This window comes from Mobula birostris, chromosome 18 (assembly GCF_030028105.1).
Source record: "Mobula birostris isolate sMobBir1 chromosome 18, sMobBir1.hap1, whole genome shotgun sequence".
Classification (NCBI taxonomy): Eukaryota; Metazoa; Chordata; class Chondrichthyes; order Myliobatiformes; family Myliobatidae; genus Mobula; species Mobula birostris.
This window is the reverse complement of record NC_092387.1, coordinates 36579204-36596385: the sequence shown is the minus strand read 5'-3', so window position 1 is coordinate 36596385 and position 17182 is coordinate 36579204. Positions and strand designations below refer to the sequence as shown.

Below are 17182 nucleotides of genomic sequence, written 5' to 3'. Positions count from 1 at the left end.
AGTTTTCCAAATTGTTATCCCATGCACAGCTGTCAGTTTGACTGCATTTCCTGGACCTTCTGAAAACTTTACACCTCTTGACAGTTCTGCTTAAATATATTCCTTTCTTAGATATTGTTCAGATTAATTTTGGTAAAAATATAAATGCCTTTTTTTAATTGTAATTTTTTTCTGTGATTCTGTTCCTTGGCTTTTCCTCTACAGGAGCTTGATCAGATTAGACATAAACTGAAGTCCTCCATAAATTTACATGGCATTTTTCAATCCTTCCTTACCTTACACTAACTACTTGCATGTATATAATGTATTTAATATAGCTGTGTTCACATGGAGGGCTTGAGAAGCCAGATTACCTACTTATTTTGTTGTGTAACACATCCGAAGACTTTATGGGAGCATAATCAAATAAAATTTACTATCAGCTTATGTAAACTCAATCAAAATGGAAGTTTCAAGTAGTGTTTGAAAATAAGGAAATAATGAAGATTAACATTTACAAGTCTTTAGATTTATGAAGGATGTTAGTAGAGTAGGTGTAAAAATATTTCCACATAGGATCAAAACTAGAGACCATAAAATACCTTCAATAATAAATTCAGTAGTAATTTCATTAAAAAATCAGAAGGAACTAATGGAAGAGATTTTGTATGTCATCAAAGACTCTTGTAAATTTCCTTAGACGTATGGTGGAGAGTAGCTAGCTAGTGGTGCAGTGGCATCAGCACCAGACTTCGAGGCAAATGGTCCCGAGTTCAAATCCAGCCAGTTCCTTGCATGTTTTCTATTGACCTGGCAACTCGGTCTTGTAAAAAAAAAACAGACAGATGCTAAGGAAACGGAAAGGTGCGGCACACACGGTGCCGGAAGGAATATATATAAGGTGGAGAGTATTCTGACTAGTCCAATGCACAGAATCGCAAGAGGCTGCAGAGTATTGTAGACTCCAGCTCCGTCACAGTTACAAGCCTCCCCACCATTGAGGACACCTTTAAAATGCACTGCCTTAAGAAGGTGGCATCCATCATTAAGGACCCTCACCATCGAGAACCTGTCCTCTTCTCATTACTACTGTCTGGGAGGATGTACATGAGCCTCAAGATGCACACTCAATGATTTAGGGACAGTTTCTTCCCCTCCACCTTCAGATTTCTGAGCAGTCCATGTACCCCAAAACACTACTTTTTTTTTACTGTTTACTTGTTTTGTAATTGCTAGTTATTTTATGTCTTTGCATTGAACTGCTGCTGCAGAACAACAATTTTCACATCATATAAGATAGTGATAATAATTCTGATTGTGAACAGGTCAGGCTGTATCTATGGAGAGAGACACACAAAGGTAGATAAATTATATATTCATGCTTGGGTGGGAGTGAGGATGATAGATTGCTATCTACTGTAAGAGAGTGGTCATCACCAGATAGCTACTATTTGATGTATTTGTCCCCTTGTATAATTTTCCTCTGATTATCTTGCATTAGAATCAGGATTAAAATGTATAATCTTTTTTTATTGCAGGTATTATTTACAACAAACATTGAATGACACTGTAGGGAAGAAGATTGTCTTGGATTTCCTGGGTTTTAATTGGAATTGGATTAACAAGCAACAGACAAAACGGAACTGGGGGCAGCTCACATCCAATTTACTTCTTGTAGGAATGGAAGGTCAGAGGTCAATCATCCTTTTGTTTGGAAGTTGTGCCTTTTGCTGTTTTGCATACAAGATTCTTAGTGCTTACAATAAAATTTCAATTGGCTAAGCTACATTCTGTTAATTACATACGGTGACTAATAAGTATCATTTTTTAATCATAGTGTTGTGTGAAATTTCCACCATGACTAAAGTTGAGTAAAATGTAAATCCAAAATCTGAAAGTGGTATTGATTGTGGGAATCTATTCATTCCAATCAATAGTGATTGATGACTTTATTCAAAGCCATCATCAGCCAAGGATGAATGGTGAGATTGGGAGAATTTGTGGAAGAATGTTAAAATATAGAATTTCCTTTTTTAAAAAGTGAAAGAATCCATGATTGCTTTTAAATATTTAGTGAATAAAAGTTTTGTGTTACTACATGTAATTAGATGAATAATTCATTTGGGCATTTGGCAGAAATGTGAGCTAAATGGCTTCTTTATTTGTCCGATGGCCACAACAAAGGAGCAGAAACAGAAATATGTCTGGAAACTGTCCACTGATCTGGTCCAACTAGACCTTCCTGCTGTTATTCATACTCACAGAGACACAAAGGAGATATTTAAGCACTGTTGAGAGAAGTGCTACAAGCTTGGCAGTGGACTGTAACAGGAAAGATGAGAACATTTTGGCTTCCCAGACTCCAGAGGAATAAGCAGGAGTTACCTTTTATTTAGTTTAATATAAAGTGGAAAGGAGGTCCTGAAAAATAAAGTGTGAGAGTTGGGGTAAGGGGACATAAACAAGTAAAAAGTAAATGTGCGTGTGATATCAGGAAGTTAGATTCCTGGAAAATTTATAGCACTGGAGGCCAGACCGTTATGTCTACCAATGGAGCAAAAACTATTCAATCTAATCCCAGTTTGTAATACCAGATCCGTAACCTAACAGATTTTGGCCGCTGAAAGTCAGTTTAGTGCATAGTGGTCATGGTGTTGCTATACTGAGTTAGTAAATAGGGTTATACGGGTTGTTCAAGAACTGAAGAGACCTGATTGTGCTGTATCTTTGATATATAAACCTTGGTACCGTGGGTGCAGAATACAGGGTGAATATATCTTCATATACATCGAGGTAGAATGAGGTTTAATTATATGTTACTAAGGGAGTAGTGGGATCCATTGAATACCACCATAAGATAACTGAAAGGTCTATTTGGATTGATAAGTTTAAACTGGTTTAATCATGTGAAAGAAAGGGAACTCCTTAGTTATTTTCTGAGTTATTGACATCACCTAAGGAAGCTGTGATAGTCCAAAAGATGTTCTTTGAATTAAAACAGGTAAATTTGCCTCTGACTGCTCGTTTTCTTTCAGTAATTCAAATCCTTAGTGAAAAGAAAATAGCCAACTTTGAATTAAAAGGAATGAGCTTTAAATGTTCTGCTGATTTCTGTTGCCATTTTTGATACCTGTTTAAATTCCGATAGCATGGTTTGTTTTCTTCTCTTGTTCCAGGAAATGTTACACCAGCACACTATGATGAGCAACAGAATTTCTTTGCACAAATTAAGGGTTTTAAACGTTGTATTCTCTTCCCACCTGATCAGTTTGATTGTCTATATCCATACCCAGTTCATCATCCTTGCGACAGACAGAGCCAGGTATGGAGTCCTTTAATCACACTGAATTTGCACTATTTACCTGGAGGTGACCCATTGAGCCAGTATTAATTTTCCAGAAAAAAGCTTTTAGGAAAAACATTTTAATATCTTGCCCTGTTTTATGGTATCTATAAATAATTTATACTTTGAAAGGGGTTTGTTTTCAACTTGATCTTTCATTAGATGCATTTGAGATGAAAGGTGACCTTATCTCAGGCTGTAGTCAACACTGATCATATGCAGCTTTGCTTATTACAGTTTGAGAGATGCCAAGGGGATCTAATATTGTTGTCTCTCTGGATCTTCACTCTGTTTTCCGTTTGCAGCATTGAGCCAGAAAGCTTAGCTTGGATGCATCTCTCCTCTTTATGGACTGATAGTGACATACTAAGTATGGATAGAGAAATACTAAAGCATTTAAACTTTGGATCAGAGTTTAGCAGAGTTTACCTTTCTTTGGTCAGTGGAAGCAGTGCTAATTGTTGAGTTCATCGTAAGGCATATTGTTAGTAACAGAACCGAAATTGCACAGACTGCTATCCTGCAGAAAACAGGGTATCAGAAGATTAGAAAAACTCTCAAAAACTGAGGCAGTAGAACTGACTGCTCTGAGAACTGGAGGAAATATAAGCATAAAGAAGAAACAGAAAATGAAAGTGAGAAACAAATAAAAGAAATAGACAAGTAAGACGTGGACAGGAATAATTATTGTAAGATAATCATGTCATTTCCTGACTTGACACATAGCAGAAACATAAAGAAAATGGTTTTGCTTGGATGAATCTGAAGTAATGAACTCAGAAATGTTCCTTTCCTGTCAGAATGACAGGTAATTTTATCTATATAGACGGTGGTAGTTTTAGGGTAATGTAATTTTATTGATGATTAAAATGTTTTTCTTTTATCTAGGTGGATTTTGAAAATCCAGATTATGAAAGATTTCCTAATTTTAGAAATGTAGTAGGATATGAAACAGTTGTTGGGCCTGGAGATGTTTTGTACATTCCCATGTACTGGTAAGTCAAAAATAACATCGGGTACAAACCAGTGCAGGAACATTTGGACCAAAACTGTATTTTAATTTTCACCAAGATTTTCACAAGTAAATGTGGTTTGTAATTAGTATTTTTCTTATCTCTTAAGTATCCATCAATTTAAGATGAAAAATAACTGGGACAAAATGCTGGTTTGAACACTGGTAATGCTACAACTGCTGATTGGAACAATATGAGCTAAAACGCATCATGAATTAATTACACATTAAAACTTTTATATGTGACATTCATACCATGGTAATGTGTACCCATTTCTTTAGGCTCTCAAGATATGCCCTGTTGGTCCTGTGCAGGTGTTTTGACCATTTTGCCTTGGACTAGGAGATATTCAGGAGTGATAGGAATTATATGTATTCCATCCAAATTACTCTTCTTATTAGAAGTGTGGTTTCTCTCAAAATTTTGGCAAACCTGGATTGTGAAGGGTGACCGTCACTGGGTAATACAGGCAGTGAATCTCCCATCACCGGCCTTCTGATATTGATGAAGGCAGGCTTTTGAAGTCAGTCAGGGAATTTGGACTTTGCCTTGGCTGTGTTGCTGGCTGGGATTTATACATAGGGAAAATTACACAGCAACACTTCAAGGGGTGTAGACAAGTTGGTGGAATAAATAGATGGATTTGTGAGAGTGTAATATGTGAGAATTTAATGATGACGAAGAAAAAGCCATTACATTTTGGGAGGAAAAATGAGAGAAATATAACCAGAGTACACAACTGTAAAAGGGGGGGACAAGAACTGAAAAAGGAGACAGCATGGGCACTAAGTCCTTAGAGCAGTGTAGAGAATGCAGAGTGTACTTTAAAAAAATCAGAGAAACAAAAGGGGAACATGAGATGCTTTTGGCATTGAGGAGAATCCAAAGGGGTTTTATGGGTAAGAGTAACTCAGGTGAGAATAGTGTCCCCCAAAGACCAAAGTGAATATTTATGTATGGAGCCAGAGGAAATTGACAAGGTCCATTGATATTTCTCTTCTGATTTTACTGTGGAGAAAGACCTGATAACTAGGAAACTCAAGGAAAATTAATGCAGCTTATCTTTTGGATGTCACATTACAGTCAAGGAGGTGCTAGTTATCTGAAAATGTATGACAATATTTAAATCTGTGGGGTCTAAACAGATACGTCTGAGATCAATGTAGGAAGTGAGAAGAAATTGTGGGAGGCCTGATTGAGATAGATATGTTAGTGTTAGTGCTAGGTGACGTGCTAGAAGACTGGAGGGTGGCTAATGCTGTGTCTTTATTTAGGAATGGCTGCAAAGCAAGGACTGGAAACTATAGACAAGTATAGGAAGCAAATTGTGGTGGTGGAAGTTTGTTTTTCAGACTGGAGGCTGTGACTTGTGGTGCTCCCCAGCGGTCAGTACTCGGCATTCATTGTTTGTTATCTAGATCAATGATTTGGATGCAAATGTACAACATGTGTTTGCAGATCACATTAAAATAGCTAGAATTGTAGACAGTTAATGACTGGGATCTCGATGAGCTGGGAAAGTGGGCTGAGGAATGGCAAACAAGACAAAATCTGCAGATGCTGGAGATCCAAGCAACAGACAAAATGCTGGAGGAACTCAGCAGGTCGGGTAGCATCTATGGAAAAGAGTACAGTCGACATTTTGGGCCGAAACCTTTCAGATGAAGGGTCTTGGCCCGAAACGTCGACTGTGCTCTTTCCATATATGTACCACCCTGTCTGTGAAATATTTAGGAAGTAGTTGAGGCAAGTACAATAGCAACATTTAAGTGACATGTGGACAGGTACATGGATAGGAAAGGTTTAGACACGTATGGGTCAAATCTGGGCAAATGGAATTAGCTTAGATGGACATCTTGGCCAGCATAGGCAGTTTGGGCTGAAGAGTCTGTTTCTGTGCTGTATGATTTTGGGAAGATGCACTTTGTTCATTGAAAATGGTGGGATAGATTGGAGAAAGGATTTAAAATAGACACAGGATTCTGGGCCTTATAAATAGTTACGGAGAGTTCAAGAACAGTGATCTTGATGAAATTTAGTAATAACTAGAACTTTTAATTTGATAATTAATATTGACTACCACACTCTGTAAAAGATCTAAAGGCTTTAGCATGAATATGAAGTTGCTTACCAAAAGATTCCAGGGGTGAAGGATAGTTAAGTGAACAGGCCGGAGAAAGTGGAGTTGTTCTCCTTAGAATAGAGAACAATCCCACCTACTCCATCTTAATCACATAATTCTGAGTTTATTAGTGAAGTTTGCAATTATGTATGGTAGAGACAGAGCAGAAAGAGATAAATTGTTTTCTTCTGCAGAAGACTCAGGAATAAGATGGCTTTGAATGTAGGCAACTGGCAAAAGATCAGAAGCGACACAAGAAAATCTACAGGTGGTTTGCGCCTGGAATGCACCACAAAGGAAATCACGAAGGCAGATTCAACTGTAGCATTCAACAGGGACCTAAATAAGTATTGAAAAGAAGTACATTAGCAGATTAGCTGATAGACAATAATAGTGTTTGCTGCATAGTGATTATTTAAATTTTATTTCAGGTGGCATCATATTGAGTCATTACTGAATGGAGGAATCACTATTACTGTCAACTTCTGGTACAAGGTAAGCGTCGAAGGAGACCGACCAACTTTATTACATTTAGCTATTTATACAAACAAGCATTATTAATTTGTTAAATACATTATTAATACATTTTAGAAGAGTACAAATAAAGCCTCCTTTTTCCTATAGTTAAACAATTTTCAGCAGTCATTTCATCCATTTTAAAATTGTTATCTACATAGAACAGTTTTTTCATCACTTAATAAATTACTGAGAAGTCTATGCTTCAGGCAGGGGATGCAAAATTCTTATATCTGTGTAATCCATGTAAATGCTGTCAGAGTATAATGTTTGAACCTTAGGGGGCTTGAGATGCTTTGCAGGTGTATTAGATAGATTTTCAAATGTACATGTGCAAATGTTGCTGAATGTATCTGTTTATCTAAGGGTGCACCAACTCCAAAGAGAATTGAATATCCATTGAAATCCCATCAGAAGGTTGCAATTATGAGGAATATTGAGAAAATGTTGGGAGAAGCTCTGGGAGAGCCACAGGAGGTAAAGCAGAATATAAATTTCAGTTTTTCTATGTATATTTTTATTAGCTCTATATTAATTTTAACATGTTAACAGTTCACATAAAGTGCACTTTAAACCCGAGCAAACCCATTTCAGAGTTATACAGCACAGAAACGGACCCTTCTCACCAAGTTCAGAGTGACCATCAGGAACCTAATCCCCTTTACTTCGGTATTCCTCGGCATCCAGGATTCCTTGAATTTGCTCCATTTACATTTCACCTTTATTAGAACTCTTTGACCCTCCATGTTCATTGTTATGCTTTTGAATGACTGATGTAGACACTTCGTCCATGCTCCCAGTCCACTATTGTCAGGTCCTGTTTCGGGTATTGAGCCTTCCCTTTTGTTTCATAAAGTTCTCCTGGACACTTTAAAAGTTCCATCCCTCTAATCGTATCACAGTAAAGTTACCCGTTTAAGTTTGCGGAATTTGAAATCCCATAGTGTTATTCACACCTCTGATTTTTCTACATATTTGCTCCTTCATCTGCTGACTCACAAAAGGCCAGTAGTATACTTTGGCAAAGTGATTGTCCCTTTTTTGTTTCTGAACTTCATTCATACAGCCTCAATTGCAGACTCTTCTAGGATATTCTCCCATGTTACTGTAGTGATGGATTTCTTAATTTACATTACAATGCCACTACTTCTTCAACAGCCCTTCTTCTGCCCTACCTTATACCCCGCAGTCAGGTCCCGGAGATTATAGACCCTGGAACGCTGAGTTGCCAATCCTGCCCATCTTTAAACAATATTTCTGAGATAGCAACAATATCATATTTCCTTGTGCCGCTGATTTTTAGTAAATAATTCTTCACATCTGATTTAATAGAAATCAGATTCATCTGGCCCCTCGATTATGTGCTTTTATCACTTATGAATGAATCTGTTCTCAGCCTATTTGCCACAGTACATCGCATTTGCAGTTTTCACCATGTAGAGTTGCCTACAGTTAAAGATCTTGCTTTCTCTGTATTAATTTATAAAATGCTTCATATTTATTACCTGACAGTAATGCAAACAATCTGGTTTCAACAGTATTTCTGATTCCTACTTTTAAATATCAACATGCATGCTTTAGGAAAATAAACCAAATAAAACTATATCATCTGTCTAATTAATCACGGCTGCATCTGGTTATTGCTGGAGATCCACTGCTTCTAAATTCTTTCCAGGTCCTTTAACCTAAAGAGATTGTGCTTTATGTGACCTTTTACCTACATCTTAAAGACATTGCAACTACCTTAAGCTGCACTGTCAGTTTGAATATTGGATCTCATGAGCTGCTGAAAAGGTAATTGCCAGTAGTCTTTGAAAGATGACTGCTGATGTCAACACCAGAAAAGCTTGTTAGAGCCGTGGTTTCTTCTACATCCACACGAAGGAGGAGGCACATGTTCCAGTCTGATATCTTCAAAATGTGGCATTCTTAATCTTTGTACTAAGACTGTCAGACTGCCTCCTCAAATATTGGAATAGGATTTGAATCCACTAATTTCTGACCAGACTAATATCCTTTTAAAAAGTCTAATGTTGTGTATTGTATTTTTCTCTACTTCCTTCTGTGATAGGCTTTCAAGTTACTGCCCTAATGCTGCCCAGTTGTTCCTTTCTGGTTTGCCCATTCTTGTGATCTACAACTTCAGTTATGTCATGCACAATTTACTAAAGTTTTTTGAAGTACAAAAACAACTACGGTAACTTTATCTCTCAGCTAGGCGGTAAAACAAGAGAAAATCTGCAGATGCTGGAAATCCAAGCAACACACAAAATGCTAGAGGAACTCAGCAGGCCAGTCAGCATCTATGGAAAATAGTATAGTCGATGTTTTGGGTAGTCCTGCCGAAGGGTCTTGGCCCGAAACGTCAAGTACTTTTTTCCATAGATGCTGCTTGGCCTGCTGAGTTCCTGCAGCATTTTGTATGTGTTGCTTGAAAAAACTAAGAGTTGTATTTACCTGAGATTCATGCAGAAAGTGACAATTTCTGGGAAACAATAATAACAAACAAACGGAGCCTTGATTTAAAATTGCAGCCTAAAGATCCCACCTGTGAAAGTGCAGCACTCTGAGCAGTCAGCTAAAGTGCTAACTTGTTTGCTGTTAGGTCCTGAAGTGGGACTTGAACCAAGAATCTTTGACTCTGACCAGAGTTATAAGTGACATTTGTACAAGTGAACAGCAGTAATAGAGAAACAAATTGCACAGCAAAACAATTCCTTCGAAACAGTGACCTGTATTAAGGATCAGAAAACAGATCAGTAATCAACATGGAATGCAGAAATTATAAGAGATTGCATGGGTGTGCTTGTGCTTTCATGTCACATTATCAGTTTTGGATAATACATCAGTTCCTAATTGCCTGGGCAATATACTGAAGCTCATTATTTGTTTCCTTCCTGACTAGGTCGGGCCATTATTAAGAATGATGATTAAAGGCCGATATGATCAACCTTACTCATAACGTTTTAAAAAAAATCAACTCTTTCTGCGGACTGTTCACCGATGCTTTCCTCAAGTAAATGGCGCCAGAGAAAGACTAAGCATACCATACCGTGAGCATTGTGTGCCTGCACTTAAAGAAATGCAGAAACTCTTTTCCTATTAAAAATAGGCCGCCATCAATCATTGAGGTGAATTTTTGTATCTGCCATCCATGTGCCCGTTGGACTGAAGCCTCTGAAAATGGAACTCTATTGTCAGTTAATTGGCACATTTCCCCTGAAATGTTTAACACTGAATGTGTATGTAGACCACTTTCCACCCATTTATAAAGGATTTAAGTTTATTTTCTTTAAACAATGAAGATCTTGTGCTCTTGCTGCTGGAGTAGTAAGAATGGACTAGGTGCTGTTAGTACACGGCATTTAAATATGAGGTTTATCACTGTAGGCCTCTATATTTGGATTTTTTTAAATCACTGGTCTGGATTTCATACCTTGTGATTGTGAAGAATTCAGTAACATGGTCAGGCCTTAAAATGCTTGATTTGAATTAATAACGTGATAACATTAAGTACTCTATAATTATAAAGTACTGTTGTCACTTGGTGAAACAATATCAAAAAAAAATTCTTAATGTTTGTCATGGGACAAGGTCAGTGTTTTATGTACAACACTGCCTCTCCTAAAATGTGGGGCAAAGCATCAGGCCATGAAATGGTAAATGTGATGTCACAATCTTTAATATTGTCTGTTGCCTCAAACAAGCTCCATTGCTATTAGTCTGAGAGACTATACAATGGATAAGATCATTTTGGGTAATTTTGTTTGCACTTATATAATTTAACTTTTGGAGCACTCCAGTCCATTTGCCTTTATCCATCTATCTCTTATCCCCTACCTCCGTTTTATATGCTTTTCTCTCATTACCCAACTGTCTCACTGTCTTCACCTTCCTCTCTTTGGGTTTGCACTCCCTCTGCCTGTCCTGCATTATATCCTCCACCCTAGACATAGCTTATATGAATGTCTTCCATTTCAAACATTGATTTTCTACATGATATTAAAACCAATAATAACAAACATACAGCACCTTTGCTGATGACTCCTATAGTTTTAATATCCCTATGAATTCTCTTCAACGATATAACAGAACTTGCATGTCTTTCCTCTAGAACCTCTATATCTGCTTGCAATGTAACATTTTGATCTTTTTCCACTTCTGCTGGAAAGTTATCAACCTGAAATAATTAACTTCTCTCTTTACAAGTACTGTGTGACCTGCGAAGTGTTTCCAGTGTTTTCTCTCTTTATTTTAGCTAATTTATTTTGCACCACTATGGCTGTTTCATATTGAGAAGTGAACTGGCTGTAAACTGATTAAAACCTTGGGAAATCCATTTTACTTTCCAGTTGAACTATAATGAACTAAAAGCAAACCTCCATAAGTGCTGTGTCTGAACTAATAACAAACAAAAATTGGAAACAAAGTCGATGAGCAACTGCTTTTTGGACACCCCAAAATATCCTTTGTTTTATTCTGATGTGGTAACCCAATTAGTTTTCATGTCTTTACACCTCTTAAGCTAATCCATAAGACATAGGAGCAAAATTAGGCCATTCGGCCAATCGAGTCTGCTTTACCATTCCATCATGGCTGATTTATTATCTCTGTCAACGCAATTCTTCTGCCTTCATCCCTTAATCTTTGACAGCCTTATTAATCAGGAACTTATCAATGTCTGCTTTAAATATACCCAATAACTTGGCTTCCACAGCCATCTCTGGCCATTAGTTCCACAGATTCACTCCTCTCTGGCTAAAGAAATTTCTCCTCATCTGTGTTCTAAAGAGATGTCCTTCTATTCTCAGGCTGTGAGCTCTGATCTTTGACTCTCCCACTTTCGGAAACATCCCTCTATGTCCACTTTATGTAGCTCTTTTAATATTTGATAGGTTTCAATGAAATTCTGCTCCACCCCCCATTCTTCAGTGAGTAGAAGCTCAGAGCTATTAAACATGCTGCATGTGTTAACCCTTTCATTCCTGGAATCATTCTCATAAACATCCTCTTGACCCTCTCCAATGCCAGCACATCCTTCTTCTGGATAAGGGGCCCAAAACTGCTCTCAGTACTCCATTCAGTCTGACCAATGGCTTGATGCCTCAGCATTACATCCTTGCTTTTATCTTCTAGTCCTCTCAAAATGAATACTAACATTGCACTTACCTTCTGTGCCAGCGACACAACCTGCAAGTTAACCTTTAGGGAATCCTGTGAACACTCCCAAATCCCTTTGCACCTCTGATTTCTGAATTTGCTCTCTGTTTAGAAAATAGGCTATGCTTATATTTCTTCTACCATACATTTCCCTGCACGATATTCTACCTGCCACTTTTTTGCCCATTCTGCTAATCTATCTAAGTCCTTCTCCAGACTCCCGACTTCCTCCATGTTACCTGCCCTGCACCTTTATATCGTCTGCAAACTTGGACACAGAGCCGTCAATTCTATCATCCAAACCTTTAACAGATTAACGCGAAAGGAAGCAGTCCCAACATCAAACCCTGTGGAACACCACTAGTCACCAAGGAGTCTTGACAACTGCCAATATTATAAATCTGAGATAACAAGTGGAAGTACAAAGAAAAAGCATTGGATGTGTGATAAGGACAGTTCCTGGATATACCTGACTGAGAATCTTAGCCCATGGTTTGGTGATTTCTCTTAAGACTCATTGTGGGGCTTGAGTAGGGAAATCGCCACTTTATGGAACAAGTGAGTTAACTGCACTGTAATTGAAACTGGCCCCTTTAAAAGATTAAAAAAGAGCAAATAAATATGCTGGTTAAAATAAAATTATACTTGACAGTGCCCTATCTGCACACCTTTCTCCCCATTGCTGTTCCTCGGCCAGAGCTGATTCAACGGCGTTGCCTTCATGGGAAAAATTAATAGCATTACCTAGCAAGTTTACTTCTGTTTTTTTTTTGTTACTCTGATAGCAGAGGATGGCTAGAGCAGTAATTTTGCACACAAGTCTGCAAGCTCAATACAGAGCAGGACTGGATTCTGTGACTTCTCTTTGGCTGTAAGGGTGTCTTTGTCAGATAGCCCAAATAGTTTATAACTATTGTCCAATTGCTTGGAAAGCTTGGCTCTCACTTGAAGCATGTTAAACATAGCATGTTAAACAGGTCACCTCTTCAGTCGGAGAATCAGTCACCTGTCCTTGAATAGTCCCTAAGCAATCAGTAGCTAAATGAGCAACTTTGTATAGCTTGGGTTTCATTCAAAATTTCTGCAATTTTTATCTGTGGTTGAAAACTACATGAAACATTATCTGGTTCTAATGATCAGTGTGTACAGGATGTAAGAAGCGCATAAGACTGAAGCTATTGATTCTTTGATTTTAGTTAAATGTTTGGTTTGCTCAGTGTCACTCATTATATCCTGATACAAGCACAGCGTCTGCTGGATGTCAGCGAGTGGAGTTGGGTAACTAGTTTGAGATTTCACCTGGTCATGTATTAGATCTGCAAGAATAATATCAGAAAGCCCAGAGCTAAAAGGTCAGGAGAGTCTTAACAGTTTGGGTGTCTTCTCTAAAAGACAGGTGGGAACTTGCAGAGTTCTTTAAAATGATGAAAGTGTTTTGAAGTGTCCAACATAATAATGTGGAGGAAACTGAAATGAAAGGTTATAATTAAAAAAAAATATTTAGGAGAAACATTTAATTATCTTAGCCCCAAGAGCTAAATGCCAGTAGAAGGATGGGGAATGGAATTACTCAATTGCCTTCTGTCATGGTGTAATATGATAGCAGTTGATTGTTGGACACTGATTCTGAAATTTGGTTCCAATGAACTAAATTTTTGGAGCAGAATACAGCGCACAGCTAATGCTAAATTGCCATTTCACACAAGTCTCTAGGACAGATTTCTACATGACAAAAGCTCCTATTACAGCTATTCTGTTGATTTATATTTCTGACATTTGACATCCTTTTGAAGAATGAAATGAATTTTTCCCCCCACTAGAATAAGGCGAATTGAAACTTGCCATTTTATCTCAACATATGCTTGTGCAGCCTAGCTGTTGCAGATTAGCAGTGGTGTTGCCTTATACTGAGAGCCTTAAAGAAGGGAATGACTGCACCAGTCAGGAGAATGTGCAAAAAAACAGTTTCTACCTGTTTTGCACAATAGGCTTGATGGTGACAGAGCTGAGGATAATTCACTTTTCAAAGTGAAATTTTATAAGAGTAAGTGGTGTTTAACAGTCCCCAGTTTCATGCACTCCACTAGTGATGGATGTGGAGCTTCAGCGGTTTGACCTTAACACTTTCCGATTGTGATTTTAACAAGACATTATAAGGATTTGGTGTCAAAGTGAGAACACAGAAGAATTTTGCAAAAAAAATGTTTCTGACGTGTAATTGCTTGTATGTATGATAACCTCTGACTTTCAAGTACAGTGTGATACAAATCAATGAAGTTAATTCCCCAGTCTCTTGATGACTCAGCAACTGTATCCCCCTTTGCTTCACATATTCAGAGTGCTCGCAGGAATGTACCAAACGGTGTTCAGAGTTGCTTCCCTTGTGATTTTAGCTTTGATTGTGGATTGGGATTTTAAGCATTCTTTGTAGAATTGTTGGATACACCTGCACTGGTATGTTTTGGCAATGAAGATGAATGCTCTTCAGTATCATACTGATTTAAGTGATTAACGCAAGAGGTCCTGCAGATGTTGGAAATCGAGAGTAACACACACAAAATGCTGAAGGAACTCAACAAGTCAGGCAACATCTATGGAAATAGATGAACAGTCAATGCTGCAGGCCAAGTTACTTCTTCAAGACTCATTGGAGGATAATTTTTTAAAACATCTGTTGCTTCCCTCTTTCTTCCTATGTATCTTGCAACCCTGGAAAATATAATTGCCTTTAAATATATGCACCCGATATATTTAAATTAATTCCCTGCATAAAATGCTCCAATTCTGTTAGTTTCCTGTAATTTTGTTGATACGAGTAAATTGTCCAAAACATGAAATAATTAAAATCAGTATCAATAGTTGCTGTGTTCGTGTCTTCAATCAAGTCATTGTTGATCTAGACATTGGGAATCATACCTGTCTTTGGTGACCTTAGCAAGAGCTACTGAACTTTACTCAACTAAATCAGCCAGGTCAAGTAATTATTTATTTATTTGTTGAGGTACAGCAGGAAATAGGCCTTTCCAGCTCTTCGAGCCACGCCACCCAGCAATCTCCAAATTTAATCCTGGGACAATTTACAACGCCCATTTTACCTACCGACCAGTGTGTCGTTGGACAATGTGAGGAAACCAGAGCATACAGAGGAAACCCATGCAGTTATGGGGAGAATGTACAGGCAGTGGCAGCATTTGAACCCGGGTCGTTGGCGCTACCGTGTCATCCCATATACTGAGTACATAGAGCATAAAAAATTGCAGCACAGTACAGGCCCTTTGGCCCATAATGTTGTGTTAATTGTTTTAACCTCTGATCAATTTAGCCCTTTCCTCCCACATAGCCCTCCATTCATACATGACCTGACAGAGTAGATTCGGAAACCTATGCAGTTAACAGTTGAGGCCAGTTCATTGGCTATATTTAAGAGGGAGTTAGATATGGTCCTTGTGGCTAAAGGGATCGGGGGTATTGGGGGGAAGGCTGGTACAGGGTTCTGAGTTGGATGATCAGCCATGATCATACTGAATGGCGGTGCAGGCTCGAAGGGCCGAATGGCCTGCTCCTGCACCTATTTTCTATGTTTCTATGAAACAATGTTTCACTTGGTTGAGATGTCTGGAATCAAAGGTCAGTCTCAAAATAAAGGGCCAGTATTTTGGGAAGACATAAGAATCTTTTGAATTCTCACCCCAAGTGGGCCCGAGGGCCTCAGTCACTTATAGCCAGGAAAGAAGTAGAGTTTTGAATATTTAGGGAAGTGAGACTGTAGAGTTGGTGCAGTAAGTAGTGTTGAGATCAATGATCAGCCAAGATCGTCTTGAATGGTGGAGTACAAAGGATCACGTGGTCTTTTCCTGCTTAGACGTTAAGCTTTTACTTTCATAGCTACTGAGTTAATAAGCAGTTTCAAGCAAAACTAATGTCTTTTATTCAGCTAGCAACTTCAGCTCACACAAGTGGGAGATGGGGACCACCATAGAAGTTTGCAACTGCGATTTGGTTGAAGTTGGAAACAACTTCAGGGGTTTGCATGGATGGAGTGAACATGAACTAAGTCTAAGGATGAACCTCTATTCTAAAGTTGTGCATGATTCATTTCCAGTGGAGATTCAGAAAACAAAATTCAAGCCAGCTGAACAGAGTAAGAGAACCCTCAAACCCAGCACCACACGGGACAAAAAGTTGATTCAGCACCAAAGCATTTTTCAAATTCTTCCAGATCTTCTCACAAGTTTAAGATATCTAGTTGCTTATTAAATGTGTATTATATATTTTTCTAAATGGCAGGAACACAATTTAATACTTGTTTAAGAATGGAACATGCTGTTCTCTCCTTGTCCTGTAGTTTATAGTGTCATCCAGTTAAACTGGAGATTTGCGTACTGTTCCTGCTTTGCAACAATGTGATAATCTCACAAACAGACACTCCATTTGCAACAACACTTGTGAGCTGCCATAAATAAATTTCTGCCTCTAAGGATAAATATGTTGTCTCTCAATGTATCATAACAACACTACATTGATCAAACTTAACTCATCTCCAATGGGAGCTGTGGAATTTGTTATTGTCATCTGGAACACTACTGTGGGTCATTAATGTGACAACAAAAACTTCAACTGGAACCAACCATCTTGGGCAGCATGTTTATCTCACATTGTGGTTTCTGGTTAATTGAGTCACATTTTGGCCCATTTAAGTGGCTGCCCCAATTAGCTGAAGTTTAATGGAAATAGTTAAAAAGGTATAAAAAAGACAAACTGAGTAACATTATGTATTAAATGAAATTCAGAATAAATTAGAACACTACCAATACTGCAGCACTATAAAACTGTGGATTAGATCATAATGCTTAATGATGGAGGAATTCATCTACATCACGTTCTTTTGACTGTAAATGAACAAAATTAGTGTGGACACCTAGTGCAGATAATGGACTGCCTTAATCCAATGCTTTCGATAATTATATCTTCCAAATCTTCATTTTCATTGTAGCATTCAAGATGATTGTCAATACCTTCAAATTCTTCAGTTTCTAACTTGTTATAGTT

At 38.0% G+C, this 17182-nt stretch overlaps 1 protein-coding gene across 1 annotated transcript in view; it reads left to right on the top strand.

The window, feature by feature from the left end:
• Positions 1-15003, top strand: part of hif1an (hypoxia inducible factor 1 subunit alpha inhibitor) — a 39416-nt gene extending 24413 nt beyond the window's left edge. Inside the window, exons 3-8 of the mRNA XM_072282515.1 lie at positions 1518-1666; positions 3156-3301; positions 4211-4317; positions 6889-6952; positions 7340-7450; positions 9879-15003. Coding sequence (XP_072138616.1) covers positions 1518-1666; positions 3156-3301; positions 4211-4317; positions 6889-6952; positions 7340-7450; positions 9879-9935 — 634 coding nt within the window. The 3' untranslated portion in view covers positions 9936-15003. The remainder of the gene's footprint in view (positions 1-1517; positions 1667-3155; positions 3302-4210; positions 4318-6888; positions 6953-7339; positions 7451-9878) is intronic.
• Positions 15004-17182: the final 2179 nt, after the last annotated feature.